Raw genomic sequence first — 17,056 nt, forward strand, 5'->3', positions numbered from 1 at the left:
TTTATTTTTTATTTTTTTTATGATTAAACATTAGAGCAGGTTACACTGACCATGAACATTGTTAATAAATCAACAACATACTGTATGAGGTTGGAAATGATCAATTGTCATTCGTGCGTATCTGACGCTTCCTGATTGTCCCTCTGTCCTGAAGCTGGTCCACTTTAAGCACTTTTTTTTCCCTCTCCTTTCCGGAGAGAAAAACAGGTTTGAAGTTTTTTTTTTTTTTCCCAAACAGTTTTATTCCAGTAAAGAGCAAAAATTCTTACCTTGCTGACAGTTTGCAGCTGTCACTTCGGCCTTCATCAGAGCTGCCACACTTCCGTGTGACGTGTCTAAGAAAAAACAGCTGAACGTGGTCGGGAAACCTTCAAAATAAGGCTCCCTGACCCGATCAAAACTGCGCTTCACCTCCCTGCCACCGTTGAAGGATGGTGTCCCGGGTGTGTGGGAGTGTGTGGCAGTTGAGAATCACTGCACTAGAGGGTTATTGTTATTCATCTGAATTCACTTATAAGATTGGATTATCTACAGGAATGTTTTAGAAATGTTTCTGCTGTATCTTATTTGAAGTCACTATAACATTGGATGTTTGGACACCCCAGACCTACATTTGGGGTGGAAATAGACATAAAGAAGGGATGTAGATAGTGTTTGCACATTCCAGACGGGTGTGACCTTGCCTCATCTGTAGTCACTAGAAGGACTGATGACTTATACGGCATGTTTTAAGATTTTTATTTTATTTTTTTTACTGACGTGTTTAGAAGGAACGTTGTTGTAGTTTTTGCACACACTCGACAAGTATGGATGCACTTGACCTAAATTCAGACTTTTTCATTCCAATCATATTCCCGATCTCCACAGGCACAAGGGGAAGTCCATGTCTGCTGATGAACTGTCCAAGATCAGCTCATCTGGCTCCGATAGCTCACCGTCCGCTAGCGAGGTAACGTGACAAACATTTTAGAAACACCGTTTTGCATTTTTATTTATACTTAACACACGAATGGAGGCTCCTCAGATATGAAATCACACAAGTTCTTGGGGACGTGCTTCATGAATCTCCCTGGCCCCCTGTCAGGTCAGGGTGCGCTTGCGCAAAAATCCTAAGCGTAAGCGACGCTTAGCCTACGCCCGGAGCGGCTTGATGAGTAACTTTGCCGGCTCCAAGGAGAGCGAGTACTGGAGCTTTCCACTCCCCCCCGTCAGCCCCAGAGCGTCCATCCTGAAGACCTCTGCCAGTAGCGTGGATATCCGTGCCCTCAAATCTCAGGTCAAGGTACAGAGCAGAGGAGGCTGCTGCGCATTGCACGTCTTGCATGTGCATGTTCCCAAAAAGAGATGTATGGCTGCAATGTTGTGGGACCGATGTTGCTTATAGAAAGAAAAGGGAACGCTTCTCATTCATTGAGTTAGACCTCACCATTTTGATTTGCACATTAAGTTATTGAATTGGGCACATCATTTAGCAAGTAACCGATACATGAACCTACATGGTTCACGCAGGAGGGACTATGCCGAGATTCGACTGTAAGGCAGGAATGCAAACTACTTGGACTGCACCGCAATTCATCTTTTTTTTAAATTATTTTTTATGCGTTTTTTTAAAAACACTTTTTTAAAATCATGTCATCTATTGCTGATTCTCAACGGATTTTAATGGGTATGCTTTGTCGTCCTCAACATTTTAAAACACTATCCAGGTAGGTTTTATGGTTTGTACCAAGGCATGGATTCAAATAGAAGTAAAGATTTTTTTTCATTTATTTATAATTCAAATTATTAATTTCAAATTTTGGTTTACTAATTGCTGCTATTAAAAGTAAAATAGTAATAGTATAAACTGATCATGTGAGCCTTTCAATTCATTTGAATGGGTCATCATTTAAAAAAAAAAATCTATTAATAATTATCTATCCATCTATAATTTAAAATCTAGATCTACAACCGTAGCCAGGCTGTTGCTTCCCATAAATACAATGACAAACTGCATTTAAAAAAATATATATTTTTTATATAATTATATAATTACTTTGCATTTACATGTTTAAAATTATATTTTTTGTTGTAGTTTTATTTTTTATTGTTTTTATTTTTATTTATTTATTTTCTACTTAATTTTAATAATTTACACTTAATTTTAAAAGGTTGATGCAGTACATAAACTGGAGCCAGGAAGTTTCTTACAATCAAAAAATTTAACCAAAGACTAAAAATTAAAAAAGGTAAAATAAAAAAGCCATTTGTTGTGTGTGTGCAAGCATGAGGAAGCCAAAAAAAATGGTTGGTGACCATAACACACGGTGCAGTTTTGCATGACATGCGTTTCAAGGTGAAGGTCTTTAAATGCCATGCAAATGGTGTGGTGGTGGGAGAACTGCAGGAGATGGGCTGGGGTTACGAAAGACTTGGGTGGGTGGGACTTTTCTTTGTTGTTGTTGTTTTTTTTTTTTTTTTTTTTTGAACACCATTGACACTCTTGCCTACGTCATAGATTCCCACGGAGCCGGACGGGTCCAGGTACAGCCTTCCCGCCAGGAGCTCCAATGAGGACTCAGGACTACATCGATCCAACCAGTCACAGCTCACCACCCCTGAGAAGTACAACCCCAACCTCTGCATGATGCACCCAGTTGTGTATAATTTTAAACATGCTGCTGAATTTTTTTTTTTTTTTGCTATAGAATTTGGTTTCTTAGTAGATTCCTGCGCAAGCGAGCGCCTAAGTTACACACCAACAACGACACTCCCTTGCAAGATAAACCTGGTAAGCGTTTATACGCTAAAATTGAGATGGGTTGCTGAAGGCAGGGCAATCAGAAGTGTGGTGTTATAATCTGTCATCTAGTGGTCAGTCACTAAATACACGAATAACAGTGTTGTTGACAAAATATTGTAATTTACTGGATATTAATCAGTTGCTATACACTAGCATCAAATGTTGATATTCCTTTTATTGTACATGTACACTATCAATACATACGCATCAAATAATGATTTTTTGGATAATCCCGAATTGCACTAGCAGCAAATATTAATTCTGTGATAGGTTGTAATGCTACAATATCAGTAGACCAGCATGAACATTTGATGTAGTGATGTCTAATAATGATGCAATATTGATACACAAGCATTAGATATTGATATTTTTTCCTATTACGATTCAGTTTATACACCATCCAATATTGATATTGGGACATATCGTTTTTCTGTTGTGTTGCAGTATTGACACACCAGCAACATATACAGTATCAGTATATGTCATATATGCATCAGTAGTGATGCATCATTAGGGTGCAGGCTCAATTCAGTTATATTAAATATCCATATTTTGATATTTCATAATGATATGGTATCAATACACCCACATTAAATATCTATATTGTGATACAACTTGTTAACTGTTAGGACACTCTATTGATTGACCAGCATCAAATATCTAAATTGTAAAAGGTGACATATTACTGGGGTATAGTATCGATATACCAGCATTACTTGATTCTCGTCAATCAATACATAGGGATAATGACAGCAAACGTCACAATACGGATTTGTTGCTGCTGGTGTATTAATAGTCTATTGTAAAAGATAATGCACAATACTGATATTTGTTGACTGTGTTTACACACTGCATCATAACACGTTAACACGATATACATACACTATATCACAATATTGTATGTTGGTGTATTGGTATTTGCCCTTACAATATATGTCAGTAACAATATTTGATCTTGGTGTATAGATAAAATGGTAACATAAAAATTCAATATTCCTTTACATTTAGGGCAACTTAAATATGTTGTTTCCCCATAGTGACCTTGCCCAGCTACAAGCCTCATCCCTATAGGATGCCCGAACAGAACTCCGGGCGGGTGGCTCGCAACCCTACCATCAAAATTAGCCGGGCCACGCGAGCCCTGCAGTGGAACATCTCACTGGACCGTGAGATCCAAGACACCAAAGAGCTGCGCAACCTAGATGAATTTCTCGGCAACCAAGTGAGACAAAAAAAACACTTTTATTAGATAAAAATTAGAAAATAAAATAAACATAGTGGTCAATCAGTGGTTAACTTTGGAAAGGATTTTTTTTTTTCCAATCAGCTATTGGAATTGAATCCATTATAAGTCGCACAGTCAGTGTGTGTTGTTATGAATTTTCTATGCTTTACCTTTTATCCCTCAGGTGAATGACTTCAGAACACGAATTAAAGAGCTGTCACCAACAGAGAGCATCTTCCTCACGGCCACCATGCAGTTCAGAGACACCATTAAAGGCATGTTCTATTTGCAGGTCAGTGCACGTGTCCATACCCTACTTGTACTGTATACATGAAGAACCTGGATTTTTTCCTAACTTAATGCTCTATTTGCGCTCCACAGAAGCCTCAGATCGGCTACAAAGATCTAATGAAAGGCTACCAAAACAAAGTCAGCTCTCTGGCCGGCTCCAAGAATAAGAACGAGGTGTCGCTTGTGGTCAACTTGTTTCAGTCGATGCTGGACGGCTTCATCAGGGGCGAGATTAAAAGGATGGACCCAGAGCCAGTCAAGGTCACTTTTGCTGCCATATTAGTGAATTTAATTGTATTATGAATATGATAAGAAAACACTGTGTCTTCCTTTAGGCTACAAAGATGACAAAAAAGAGAAGGAAGAAGGACAAATGTGTAAGATGACTGTGTAAATTCTTATAGATTTACTGCAGGAATAAATTTTTTTTTTTAAAAAACGATGTGCATCTAAACTTCCAAACTATTTTGTTTTTGTTATGACAGCCTGATGGTCCACTTGATCACCGCTTCAGTACCTACCAAGTGAACATCATGCAGTCATGCGACCTGTGCGGCTCCTACATCTGGGGAATGGAGAAAGCCTACATGTGCAGCGGTACGTTTACACGTGTCGGAAAAACATGTAGCCATGTGCTTGCCGGCACTTCGGTAGGTACACAATGTCTAATGGAAAATGAAATGTTCTGAACATTTCATACCATGATTGTTATGAGCAAAATGGTGACAGTTATCATTATCGTCACCATTTTGCAAAAAGAAATATGAAATATATATATAAACATTTGATCAGTTATATGGTCGACTAACTCTTGTTTGCCTTGTAGCGTGCAAGTTAATATGTCACAAGAAATGCTTGAACAAAATCATCACTGACTGCTCAACACGCTGCGCCCGCCAGGTAACAAACAGAGGCCTTCAGAAAATGCTCAAAACAAAAAGATGCGTGCGCACACACCAGACACACACAACTAATGTCATATTTGTTGCGTCAGGATGACAGCGTACCTGGTGGACTTCACTTCGGGGTGCACGTTTGCGTCCTGACCAGCAAGGCCAACCCTGTGCCTAAGGTGGTGGAGCTGCTGCTGATGCACGTGGAGATGAACGGCCTCTACACCGAGGGCATCTATCGCAAATCGGGCTCCGCGTGCCGTGCCCGTGAACTCCATCAAATCATGGAGATGGGTAAGCTGCGACTGATCGACGCATGAATACACTAATAGTGTAATAACGTTTAGAAACGAGGCATTACAAATCCCAAATTCCCTCCTGGGTCAAAATGTCAATTAACTCATGGATTTGGTCGCTGTAGGGGCACATGGTTCACTTCAACACACTAACAAGAGCCAAAGCTATAAATGCTCAAAATATTACAGGAAATATTTTTCTTCAATTCTTCTATAGACAACAACGCAAAATATTCAATAGAAATACACATCTGCTGAAAATGCATCCAGATGTTATAGAAAATCCAAAAATATGATAGAAATAGAAAATGTAAAAAAGTAGAAAATATACAGATTTTAGACAAAATTAAAAATGCTGAAAATGAATTTGTGTATTTAAGTTGTTGTATTTCAGCCAATTTCCTGTGTAAACCAGTTACTTTTTCTCTTGTGATTATCATCACAATTTTCCTCAGCAGCTGGGTTTACAACATTCATTCATTATTCAACTGAAGATCTCGAAAAAACTGCTGACGTGTGACACGTGGGGAATCGATGTAAACAAGTGATTCATCACGATGGAGTTCATTGGTTTATTTAGCACACAGTACTATTTTTTTTCAACCCTTTTATTAAAGCAACAGCTTGATAACAGCAAGTTGCAAGTAGTTAAAAATAAGTTCTCCAGTCCCGAGTCCCATCACAGATGTGCGCTGGTAGGACGCTGCCATTTTCAAGTGCGTACACGACAATGCTGCTATGCAATTACCTCAAGACAGAACCAGTGCACACCAAACGCAGTCTGGCTATTCCGATTGAGCTGTTTACATGACATTTGTTACATAAGTTAAGAATATACCACACCTGTGAATAATATATATATATTTAAAATCTAATTAAGCTGTTTATATGGAGCATTTTCATCACGTTTGGTCATTCGGTTTTATTCTAATCTGAATACAAGGCTTCATGTAAACCCCGACTTATAGTTACCCCTCTTTTGTGGCATTCCGAAAAAAGCTAAATATCTTTGTGAAGAATGTACCTTTGGTGCCCCTTGAGATAAAGTCTCAACATTTGCTGATTTGCACTGTTTTTGTGGCGTTAGACCCCGAGGCGGCCAATCTGGAGAACTACCCCATCCACACCATCACAGGCCTTTTGAAACGTTGGCTCCGAGAACTGCCTGACCCACTCATGACGTTTTCTCTCTACAGTGACTTCCTGCATGCTGTGGGTGAGTCCGTATGAATGTACAATGGTACCTTGAGATAAGAGATTGATTCATTCCAAGACCATGCTTGTGATAAAATAGCACTCCCTAATATTGTCATATATTCACTGTAAAGACGGAAAAATAGCACTCCATAATATTGTCATTTATTTACAGTAAAGATGGAATTAAATACAATTTAAAATAATTGTAACACAGCAAGCAAGAAGAGAGATGGCTCAGCTCATGTGAAAGAGTGCCAAAGTGTACACAGTACACTTTTCACAGAAGTCTGGCTGGAACCGCGTTAAAATGAAGTGCAACCAGCTACTGTACAAACAGGTTCATTATTAAGTGTCTTGAGAGAGACTAATAGAAAAGTGAACAGCGACACAGTAAGCACACACATAAAGAACCAGAAATGAATCGGTTACATCAGCTAGGACGAACCATATGTTATACTAAAGTATGTTATAGAATATTGATTGTTTATATTATCAGATATGTTACGTTTGTTTGCACTATTTTGAACCATAAAATGAAGCCTCTTTAGTGTCTTTGCATTGTTAAAGTAATAGCTTATAACATTTGACTTTTATTTTCTGTTGTTTGTAAATGTTACTTTACAGCACAGTGGTACCTCTACTTACGAAATTCATCGATTCTGGGAGAAATTTCTTAAGTAGAAAATTTTGTAAATAGAGCTGCGTTTAACATGTAACTGCCCTAATCCGTTCCAAGCCCCCCAATATTCAGACATAAATGTTTTATAGAGCATAAAAATGCATCAAAACATGTAACAAATACATGTTAAAATTAGATTATTGCACAATAAATGAGAGTTGTGCATAGTTTACTTTTTAATTGCTGTCCTCATAGCTTTTTGCCCTCTTTGGTTCATGTTCTCTCTCAGGAGTGGTTTTTGCCTGGCATTTTGTAAAGAACTGATTTAATAATGTGGCAATTGTCGATACATCACGGTCATATTCTTTAGCGAGATCAACTAAACGCATCCCTTTTTCATACTTTTCTATTATCTCTTTCTTTGTTTGTTTGGACAAAAAAAATGATTCTCTCCTTTTTTTTCTTTTCCTCGTTTCAAATTCTCGTAAAACTATCGGAAAAACCTCATGGCCCGAGGGGCGACTGACGAGGACGCTGCATAGAGATATCTATCACATATATATCTATTAGGGATGGAAATTGCGACTAATTTGCCCGCCGACTAATCTCAAATTTTATTTGCGACTAGTCGACTAGTCTATAAGGAAGAAAACTTGAATTTTAATGCATATTGAATTCAAAGCCCAAGATGCGCTCCGTGTAGGCGGAGAGAAAATGCTGGCAGCAGGGGGATTGAATCTGCAAAGTTGTTTTGAGTAACACTATTTACTTTTTATTTTACTTTAACTTAATCCCACTTAACCCCACGTGAAGCATAAAGTGGACATTTGTGGCGATCGTAGTAATTCAGCCACGGCTCAGATAGATTGATTTTTTTTACGCACGGTTATGACGTGACGTCATCGTTAGTGATGTCTTCATGAAATGAGATAATAAAGCCTCGCCTCATAATTTCCCCCAAATGCTGTATTTATTTTTACCTGCTCTCTAATCACTTGAATGCCCCGACACGCTGGACGACATTTACTTCCGCAAACACAACGTCGGGTGTGACGTCGTCGCTTCCTCTGCGCAGGCGGGCCACTTTGACGATGCATGTGTTCATACAGCAGACAAGACAGAGGTCGCATATTTAATGAAATATGAACGCTTACACAAAAAAAATAGGATTTTTTTAGGGGGGGAGCAATTATCTCTCTCTCTTGTTCTGTGGAACAAGATGCGTGATACTTAATGTCGCGTTTAACCGACTAGAAAAATACAAAACGTTTAATAAATCGTAGACGGTTAAACGACTAGTCGCGCACATCCCTAATATCTATCTACCTGTCTATCTATACACATAGACACATACGGTAGAGCCCTTAGCCAATGGGATGCTAGGAAGATGCTAGGTAATAGCCAATGGCAGAGCAGCTATGAGTATGTTGCGTTCAGGAAACTATGGAGCTGCCAGTAGCAGACCATACTGTATTTTTACCTTTCGTATCCTGAAATTTCTTTCGTAACAAGAGGCAATATTTTCTTGTTTAGGCGTTTCGTAACTTGAAAATTTCGTATGAAGAGACGTTCGTAAGTAGAGGTACCACTGTACATAATGAATATTGTATTTAAGGTTGATTTGAAGACAATCGTGACTCAAATCGAAATCAAGGTATCTGCCTGAAATATTGCAGGACGGTCTTTTCCTGAACTCATTCGCCCCCATCTCTGATGTTCTGGAAGTTCATTGACCCAATCAGTTCTTTGTTTGCAGAGTTTCCAGAGAGAGCTGAGAGAATACGGGCAGTCTACCAAAAGGTGGATGAACTTCCCCTTGCCAATTACAACACGTTGGAGCGGCTCATCTTCCACCTTGTGCGGTAAAAAGACATATTATACATACTGTCATTACAAGCATCATTTTAAACCTTTTTGAAGGCATCTTAAGGACATTGGGCCTCATTCACAAGTAAATCTGCACAAGTTGAGCGTATATGCGAAATCACCGCCAGTTTAATGACATGCGTACCGGGCCTATTTTGATTGCACCACTGTGCGCATGTTGGTGAATCAGAATTCATTTTAAATGATAGTGTGTGCCCGAGGCACCCTAATTTGCATAACCCACGCCCATTTTTCCCACAAAAAGGGCATCTGTTATACGCATCTCAAACAATGCGCAGAGGTTCAAAAAAAAAAGAAACAATTGTGAGAGATGGCCCCTAAGCATCTATAACTTTATCCTATTTTCAGAAGGTTCGTATCATCGGAAATCTTGCTGAACACAGAACCTGACATATAATAATGAGGTCAATTGTTTTTAATGAATTCCAAACTTAAAGTAGAGAATGCTGTACACAAAAGATGCATCGCAAAAACAAATTATGAGCCGATCAAGAAACAAACACTGCACAAGTTGTTGAAATGGAGAGTAGGGAATAAATATAGCACAGAAAAAAGGCATTTGGAGTTGGATGAAATTCTCGACATTAGTGTTGGAAGCGACAGAAAATATTTAACACATGCTGGGCGACGTGTGTGCCTCCGATCTTTTTGACAGTCATTTGTTAACTGTGCATTTGTGAAAATGTTTGAGATTTGTACAGTAGTTTGCATGTCTACGCCTACTTGATCGATATGAAAACTCTGAAGCATTGGATTAGTGAGAGTGGTTCGATGGATTTCCGGGTGCGCAGTCTGCTCTTGAGTGACAGCCTCCAACAGACGGACAGCGTGGGAGATACACTCATACTGTTTTAGTGAAGAGCATACAAGCACTTGAACGGAACAAGGGTGAACGTGAGAAGTGACCTTTTCATGTGAATTTTATTAGTCAAGTCATTGGCAAATTTGATTTATTACTGTTAAACTTATTATTAGTGTTTACAGAAATGACTATAGTTTCAGTAACTTGTACATCTTGAGTAAATGTTGTCATTTTTTCAGAAGCTGATTCATCATTATTTGTGCGTTTGCATGGTATGAGGCTAACCCTAAATTTGGTTGCAGGTCATGCACAAATTCAAGTACAAAGATAGAAATTGGTGCATGAAGCCTATTGTGAGTGTGCTTATGTGTTTGGTTCCAGGGTAGCCAAAGAGGAAGACTACAATAAGATGACGCCAAGCTCCCTCGCCATCGTCTTCGCTCCATGCATCTTGCGCTCCCCCAACTTCGACGACCCCTTCCTCGGCATGAAGGACGTTGGCAAGACAACCACGTGAGTCACACTCAGCACTAGAGATACACTCTACAAGTGCTTGGGTTGCGCATTGCCGTACGTGTTTGCGTGTGTGTGTTCAGGTGCGTGGAAATCCTCATCTCGGAGCAGTTCAGGCGCTACAAGGAGAAGCTGCAGAACATCCAGGAGCTGGAGTACGCTGAGGCTTTGGCTGTCAATCAACTCAAGCTGAAGAGACAAAACACGGTAAGATGTGGGCGGGTTCTGATTCATTCTTTGATCCTCATATTAAACTGGGCAAATGACAACTCCACTCAGTGAAGCGTAGCCCTGAGCCAAGGCCAGGTCTACACCTTCACAGATGGGGATTTGCAGAGGCAAAACATGAAGGCCACACAGAGCCCAAGTAATTATGCTGCAAATATTTTTTTTAATAAATTAAAAAAAAACTAACTACACAAATATGATGCAAAAAATACACAAATATCATGACAAAAACATGAAAAAGAAACATGCAAAATAATATTCAAATATTAGGTAAAAATAACAAATGATGAAAAAAAAATAGAACTATGACAACTCTAAAAATGTGACCAAAATCCAAGGATATTAGGAAAAACTTTTTGAACAAAAATTAGACACGTGTATGCAATATTAAACGTAGATCAACTATATTATAGAAAAATTAAACATAAAAAAAAAATACAAAAAAGAAAAATAGCCGAAAGTACAAAAATATTTGAAAAAAAACTATACTGATGTGACAAGTCCACACATTTGCCAAAGCAATAATGCTTAAAATATTACAAATATATAAAATACCACAGTAACTACATCATACGGTGTGTGCCCAAAGAGCTTTCAGCCGCGTAGTCCCTTTGCAAATTTTATCTATTGAACTGGAAAGTATAGCGGCAGGCAGCCACCAGCGTTGAGTATCTTGGTGGCTGCCTGCCACTCTTTTTTAACTCCTAAAACGTGAAAAAAATTCAACTTTTTATTTTAACATGACTTACTTTAAGTAGGATCCCACTCCACATTGTGGCCTAAGATAGAATCCAGGTCAGTTGTTGTGGTACAAAATAAATCCTCCATATGAGCAGGATCCGGGGCATCCTAAAGCTAAGCTAACTAACTAGCTGTGGAGAAGTTCTCTCTGGGGAAAACACCTTTCATTTTTTCTCCATGCATGATGGCGTGAGAAAGAGAGAGAGGCTAACGGCCAAGGTTTGATACACTGCGGAGATTAGATTCATTGACTGTACTGCTTAACAGTTGGTTTAAAGTTCATTAGCTGGCTAACTAACCACAGTATTCACATACATTCGCGTCCACTTATAGGTGAAGGAACCGACTTACGGGTTAAAAGCTTGACGAAACCGTTTACCACCACATGACGCATGAGCACTCTCCACATAGCTACATCGTACACATTGAGCTCTTCGTTAAAGTAACAGTACACGCAACAGTATAAGAGTTAATTCTGATCAGAATGCAAAAATTGTGATGATACACACATCAAATAATACAACATTAGAAAAATATAATGTATTAGGAGAAAAATACACAGACACAGTCATACACAGACATTACCCTTTTGCCAACAAAAACAGCAGCACAATATCATTTTGTTGTCATCCGTTGAAGACAATTGAATGACTGCCTGATAGACCCCTCAGGAATGAAAGCAAATAAACTCAAAAGGTTAACTGAACTCATTTTAATTTTGTTGCTAACCAAAACAGCAGCACCAGTTGAGTTCCATAACATAATGAATGGCCTTCCTCTTCTCTGTGCAGATTGTGGAGAAACCATCTGAGCTGGAAATTCCTGACCAGACGGATTCGGATGAGCGCACTCTCATTGAAAGAATCAAGTCCATCAAGCAGGAAAAGTGAGAGCCGATGGCTTCATGAGCAATGTTTACTCTGTTTGTGGGTGTTTACAGTAAAGCCTCTGTGTAACACCTCGCTAGGTTGGACCTGGCCTGCAGGTTACCCGAGCTGGAGCAGGAGAACTCCGACAATGAGATCCTGGACTCGTCGTCGTCCATGAGCACGGAGAGTCTGGATGACCGCCTCGGCAGTCTGGACTCGGAAGGTCAGTAATAAGGGGCTAAGGTTGTCCAACCCAGTGATTCTCAACCAGTCTGCCGTGGCACATTAGTTAGTATGCCATGAGTGGTCACCAGTTGTGCCGTGGAAAATTATCCCAATTTTTTCTTTCAAATAGTTTTTCTCTTTCTGGAAAATTACTATTTATCAAATGTACAAATTTTCCCTGAAATTATTCTACTTTTTTACTCAAAATGTAACCTTTTCCCACCCTCCAAAAATTATACAGTAAACCCCTCTCCATCATGGGTTCCAGATTTGTGGTCCCGCTATTTCATGGTTTTTTGGTTTTTTTTTTTTTTTTTAACCCATTAAGGCCTAAAGCGCCTGGCTCAACAGCTCCCCAAAACCGTCGGTCGCCTTTGGAATTACCCTTGAAAACCTGAAGTTTTCCCAGAAATTCAACACTTACAAAATAATTAATATCACAGCCCCTGTAGCAGACAGAAACATAATTCTAAAAGAATTAGAGAGCTTAGACATGTGGCTTTCACACATGCAGAGTTTATTAGTATTTACTAGTAAATAATAATATATTATTATGTTTCAATCAAAGATGTAAAAATAATGTGTCAGTGCAAGTGAAGCACTATTTTAATAAAAAAAAATCGAGTGGTAATTACCATTCTCTATTCTGTTACAAAGAAAAATCTGCGACATCCTCTGCGGTCTCGCGACACCGTCACGTGTATATTCTGATGCATTATATTGGCTAAGAGACTGAGAATTGGATTTAAAAAAAAAGACACAGACGTATCTGCTCTCCCAGCTCTAAAGGTAGAAAGACGCAACAGTGCTCCAGGCTCTAGTGGTAGAAACGCGGTTATGCGCTCCCAGGCTTAATGTGATAAATAACCGTTTTTGGTCTAACTCTCCTGTGTATTGAGTGTGCTGTAATTCCACTTTTGACCACTAGATAGCAGCACGCTTATTTAGTTTGAGACGTGTGGGAAGTACTGTATTTCAGCACAGTCTAGTTTTTGTTGAAAATGATGAATTATTGAATGTTCAATAATTCAATTATTGAATGAGTCCTGCCATTGCTTTTCAAGCTTACAGAAAAAGACGACTTTCAAGCTCAATTTATAATGTCCATCTTTGGGCATGATTATTTATATATTGTGAGGTGATACGTTTGGAAAATTTGGATTTGTTTAGCGTAAACACAGAGGAATCGGTACACTTTTTTTACAATATTTGTGTTATCCATTGCTCTTGCTTTTTCTGTCAATATATGTTTGTATTTTAAAAGTGTGTTTAAAGACTTTAAAAATGTAAGTGTCATAAAAGTTTTAAAAAAAACAAACATGCATATACAATGTTTTAATTGGGTATTTTCTATATCACTGATTTCACTTTTTGAGAGGGTGGTCTGGGACAAAGACCTCACGACAGAGCAGGGTCTACTGTACAACTGTTTTTTTTTTTTTTTTAAATCTCTCATTCATCTGAAAAACTGTTTAGGTTGTTGCGTAGCATTCCATTTGACTGGCGTGTAGTCGCTTCACAATGTTTTGTGCATCCACTTCACATGAACTGTAAGGTAGGGTTGTGTAACATCTTTGACTTGTGATTGCAGCACAGGCAAGCGCGCCGCTGGCAGTCGACACGACGAGCACAGTCATACACGTGCCGGAGGACATCATCAAGCCCGAATGCTTTGCTGCATCCAACTCGCCCACCATGGATGGCAAACAAGCGTTCAGTGGGGGCTTTGACAACGTGGCAATTCCTTACATTGATGAAGAGAGGGAAAAAGAGGAGGACGCGACAGTCAGTTAACACCACCCTTGTTGTGGTGTGCACTTTTGTCTGACAGTGCTGCCATGGAAACATTGATAAACAATACAGCATGTCACCATTATAAATTTTGCTATTAGAGTGGGGAACCTATTGCCCGGTGGCCATATGCAGCACCGTGAACATTTGATGCAATCTGCCATACCATTCTGAAAAGACATAAAACCTCACTGAAACATGTCACCCACAAATTGATAATAAACATTTGCAATGTATTTTTTCATCAAATTTTGCATGGCTGTCGGAGGACATCATCACTTGTTTGAGAGCAACCCTCTATATTGTCATCTTACTGTTTTATCAAGGCACTAAATATGAAACACTTCTGCAAGGATGAGATATGGACTATATGAACAAAAAAAGTTTTACTGTACAAAAATAACAGTTCTAGTATTGTACATAGTATTTCCAGCTGCTGTTTTGTTGTATTACATTGACTGATCTAATTTCCCTATTGTTGCCTTTTAGACTGACATATTTCCTCATGTTTTGATTTTTTTCCTTCCATATATGCATACCTGTATATCTTCTATAGGTAGCGTCTATGGCAAGCTAACTACTTTTGACCTGTTCCTTGAAATAAACTGACCATTTTTTTCATTTGCCTCCTAGAAGAGTAAAAATGTAACTAAACACATAATTTACAAACAAAGAAATCAATATATCAATTAGTGGCTAAAATAAGTTGGCTGTAAATCCTGCAAAAATCGCAGGGGTTGAAAAAGACTCCTAGAAATTCCAGTTACACAGGTTAAAATAAGACCAATGTAAATCACATTTTTAAAAATTGAAAAGTTTAAAGACCGCTGTAATTTTCATAAAAGTTGCAGGTGTTAAAATTATTATAAATCTGAAAGTTGTATGGTTAAAAATAAAACGTAAATCCCATAAAACTTGCGCAGGTAAAAATAAAAATGAAAGAAATCCCATTAAAATTTGCTTATGTCACAAAAAAATGTCTGTAAGTCCAACAAAGGTTGTGCTGGTTAAATAGAAACTGTGATAAATCCTCTTGAAGTTGCTCAGGTAACAAAAAGATTACGGTAAATCCAATAAAATTTATATTAAAACCGTAAATCCCATACAGATTGTAAAAATAAAGCAACAAGAAGTCCCATAAAAGTTGCCCATGTCACAATAAAACTACCGTATTATATCCTATGCAAACTACACAGGTTAATAGATGGCATACAAGATGCGCAGGGAAAAAAAGACTATTATGTGATGAGGAAAACTGAGAAAATAATTAGGAATATATTTTAGAATATCAAATAAAGGCGGCCGGTGGTCGACTGGTTAGCACGTCCGCCTCACAGTTCAGAGGTCGTGGGTTCGATCCCGGCTCCGGCCTCCCTGTGTGGAGTTTGCATGTTCTCCCCGTGCCTGCGTGGGTTTTCTCCGGGCACTCCGGTTTCCTCCCACATTCCAAAAACATGCATGGTAAGTTGATTGGATACTCTAAATTGCCCCTAGGTGTGATTGTGAGTGCGGATGTTTGTCTCTGTGTGCCCTGCGATTGGCTGGCAACCAGTTCAGGGTGTCCCCCGCCTACTGCCCAAAGACAGCTGGGATAGGCTCCAGCACGCCCCGCGACCCTTGTGAGGAGAAGCGGTACAGATAATGGATGGATGGATATCAAATAAAATGCTGTAGGGGTTACAAAGATTTCTTTCTGACGGGGTTATAGCCCCCCTAACACCGGTGTAGTGTAATCCCTGAGTGGTGGGCAGTGGGCACGGTAATCAGTCGGCATGGTTCAGTGGTAGAGTGGTCATTTCCCAACCCGGAGGTTGTGGGTTCGATCCCCGGCCATGGTGATCATGTTGAAGTATCCTTGAGCAAGATGCTGAACCCCCAGTTGCTCCTGATGCTGCGTCATCAGTAGGTAGATGAGGTACAGTGTAAAGCGCTTTGAGTACCCAAGGTAGAAAAGCGCATGTAAGTGACACCCCAGCCCACTCAAAACTACTATACTTGAGATATTAACGAATATACGAATACATATTTATTATTAAATATTTCCACAACTGTTGTGAACATTACAACAAAGGAAAGGCAAAGCTGTTTTGGTGTCATATTACCAGATCTCAAACTGTATTGTGAGAGCAGTATTCCGCACCCCAGCGAAAGCTGTGCTTGTAAACCCGAAAAAGGGTGTGAAGGATATACAAACGGCTTTATATTCGTCAATAGGTTAACCAAAAAACAATATGATAATTACACATTTACAGACATCGCATAATCAGTTAAAAGTGTTAGAGTCGGCATGCCCTGATCTGACCATGGGACCAGCTGGAGAGGATCGGCCCCACAGAGAGGGCCAGCCAGGGAGGATACCAGCCCACATTATGTTTAGATTTTAAAGACAGTATAAATGTGAGGGCCGCACGTTAGACCGTGCCCCTTTTCTGCCCTCGCCCGTCTGAGAGCATTCGCGAGGATGGAAAAGCTGCCGAGATCTGATCATTGTATGATTCCTGAACTTCAGAGATGGAAAAGAAAACAGACGAGAAAATTAAATCGACTTGTGTGAGTATTTATTTACATTGGATACCTTCTTGAAAGGTAAAAGGAACACGCATTGACTAAGTAGTTGAATTGCTGATTGGGCTTATGCCCTCGAGAAGTGCACGACTGCATTTGCCAATTAAAATCTATATGGGATCATTATATAAT

General features: G+C 39.2%; 1 protein-coding gene across 3 annotated transcripts in view; it reads left to right on the top strand.

Moving 5' to 3' along the window:
* Positions 1-14,980, top strand: part of LOC147140842 (unconventional myosin-IXb-like) — a 33,133-nt gene extending 18,153 nt beyond the window's left edge. For 2 of the 3 annotated variants that reach the window (XM_086042813.1, XM_086042814.1), the window contains 18 exons: positions 868-949; positions 1,085-1,282; positions 2,498-2,604; positions 2,688-2,770; positions 3,820-4,004; positions 4,192-4,299; positions 4,389-4,559; positions 4,634-4,675; positions 4,784-4,895; positions 5,125-5,198; positions 5,293-5,485; positions 6,575-6,703; positions 9,060-9,165; positions 10,374-10,505; positions 10,589-10,712; positions 12,266-12,360; positions 12,442-12,566; positions 14,160-14,980. In XM_086042813.1, the coding sequence (XP_085898939.1) occupies positions 868-949; positions 1,085-1,282; positions 2,498-2,604; positions 2,688-2,770; positions 3,820-4,004; positions 4,192-4,299; positions 4,389-4,559; positions 4,634-4,675; positions 4,784-4,895; positions 5,125-5,198; positions 5,293-5,485; positions 6,575-6,703; positions 9,060-9,165; positions 10,374-10,505; positions 10,589-10,712; positions 12,266-12,360; positions 12,442-12,566; positions 14,160-14,362 (2,269 nt within the window). In that variant the 3' untranslated portion in view covers positions 14,363-14,980. The remainder of the gene's footprint in view (positions 1-867; positions 950-1,084; positions 1,283-2,497; positions 2,605-2,687; positions 2,771-3,819; positions 4,005-4,191; positions 4,300-4,388; positions 4,560-4,633; positions 4,676-4,783; positions 4,896-5,124; positions 5,199-5,292; positions 5,486-6,574; positions 6,704-9,059; positions 9,166-10,373; positions 10,506-10,588; positions 10,713-12,265; positions 12,361-12,441; positions 12,567-14,159) is intronic. The other variant, XM_086042815.1, reaches the window with a different exon arrangement.
* The last annotated feature ends 2,076 nt before the right edge of the window (positions 14,981-17,056 follow it).

This window comes from Filicampus tigris, chromosome 10 (genome assembly GCF_054856515.1).
Source record: "Filicampus tigris isolate MCC_2025a chromosome 10, RoL_Ftig_1.0, whole genome shotgun sequence".
NCBI classification, from domain to species: domain Eukaryota; kingdom Metazoa; phylum Chordata; class Actinopteri; order Syngnathiformes; family Syngnathidae; genus Filicampus; species Filicampus tigris.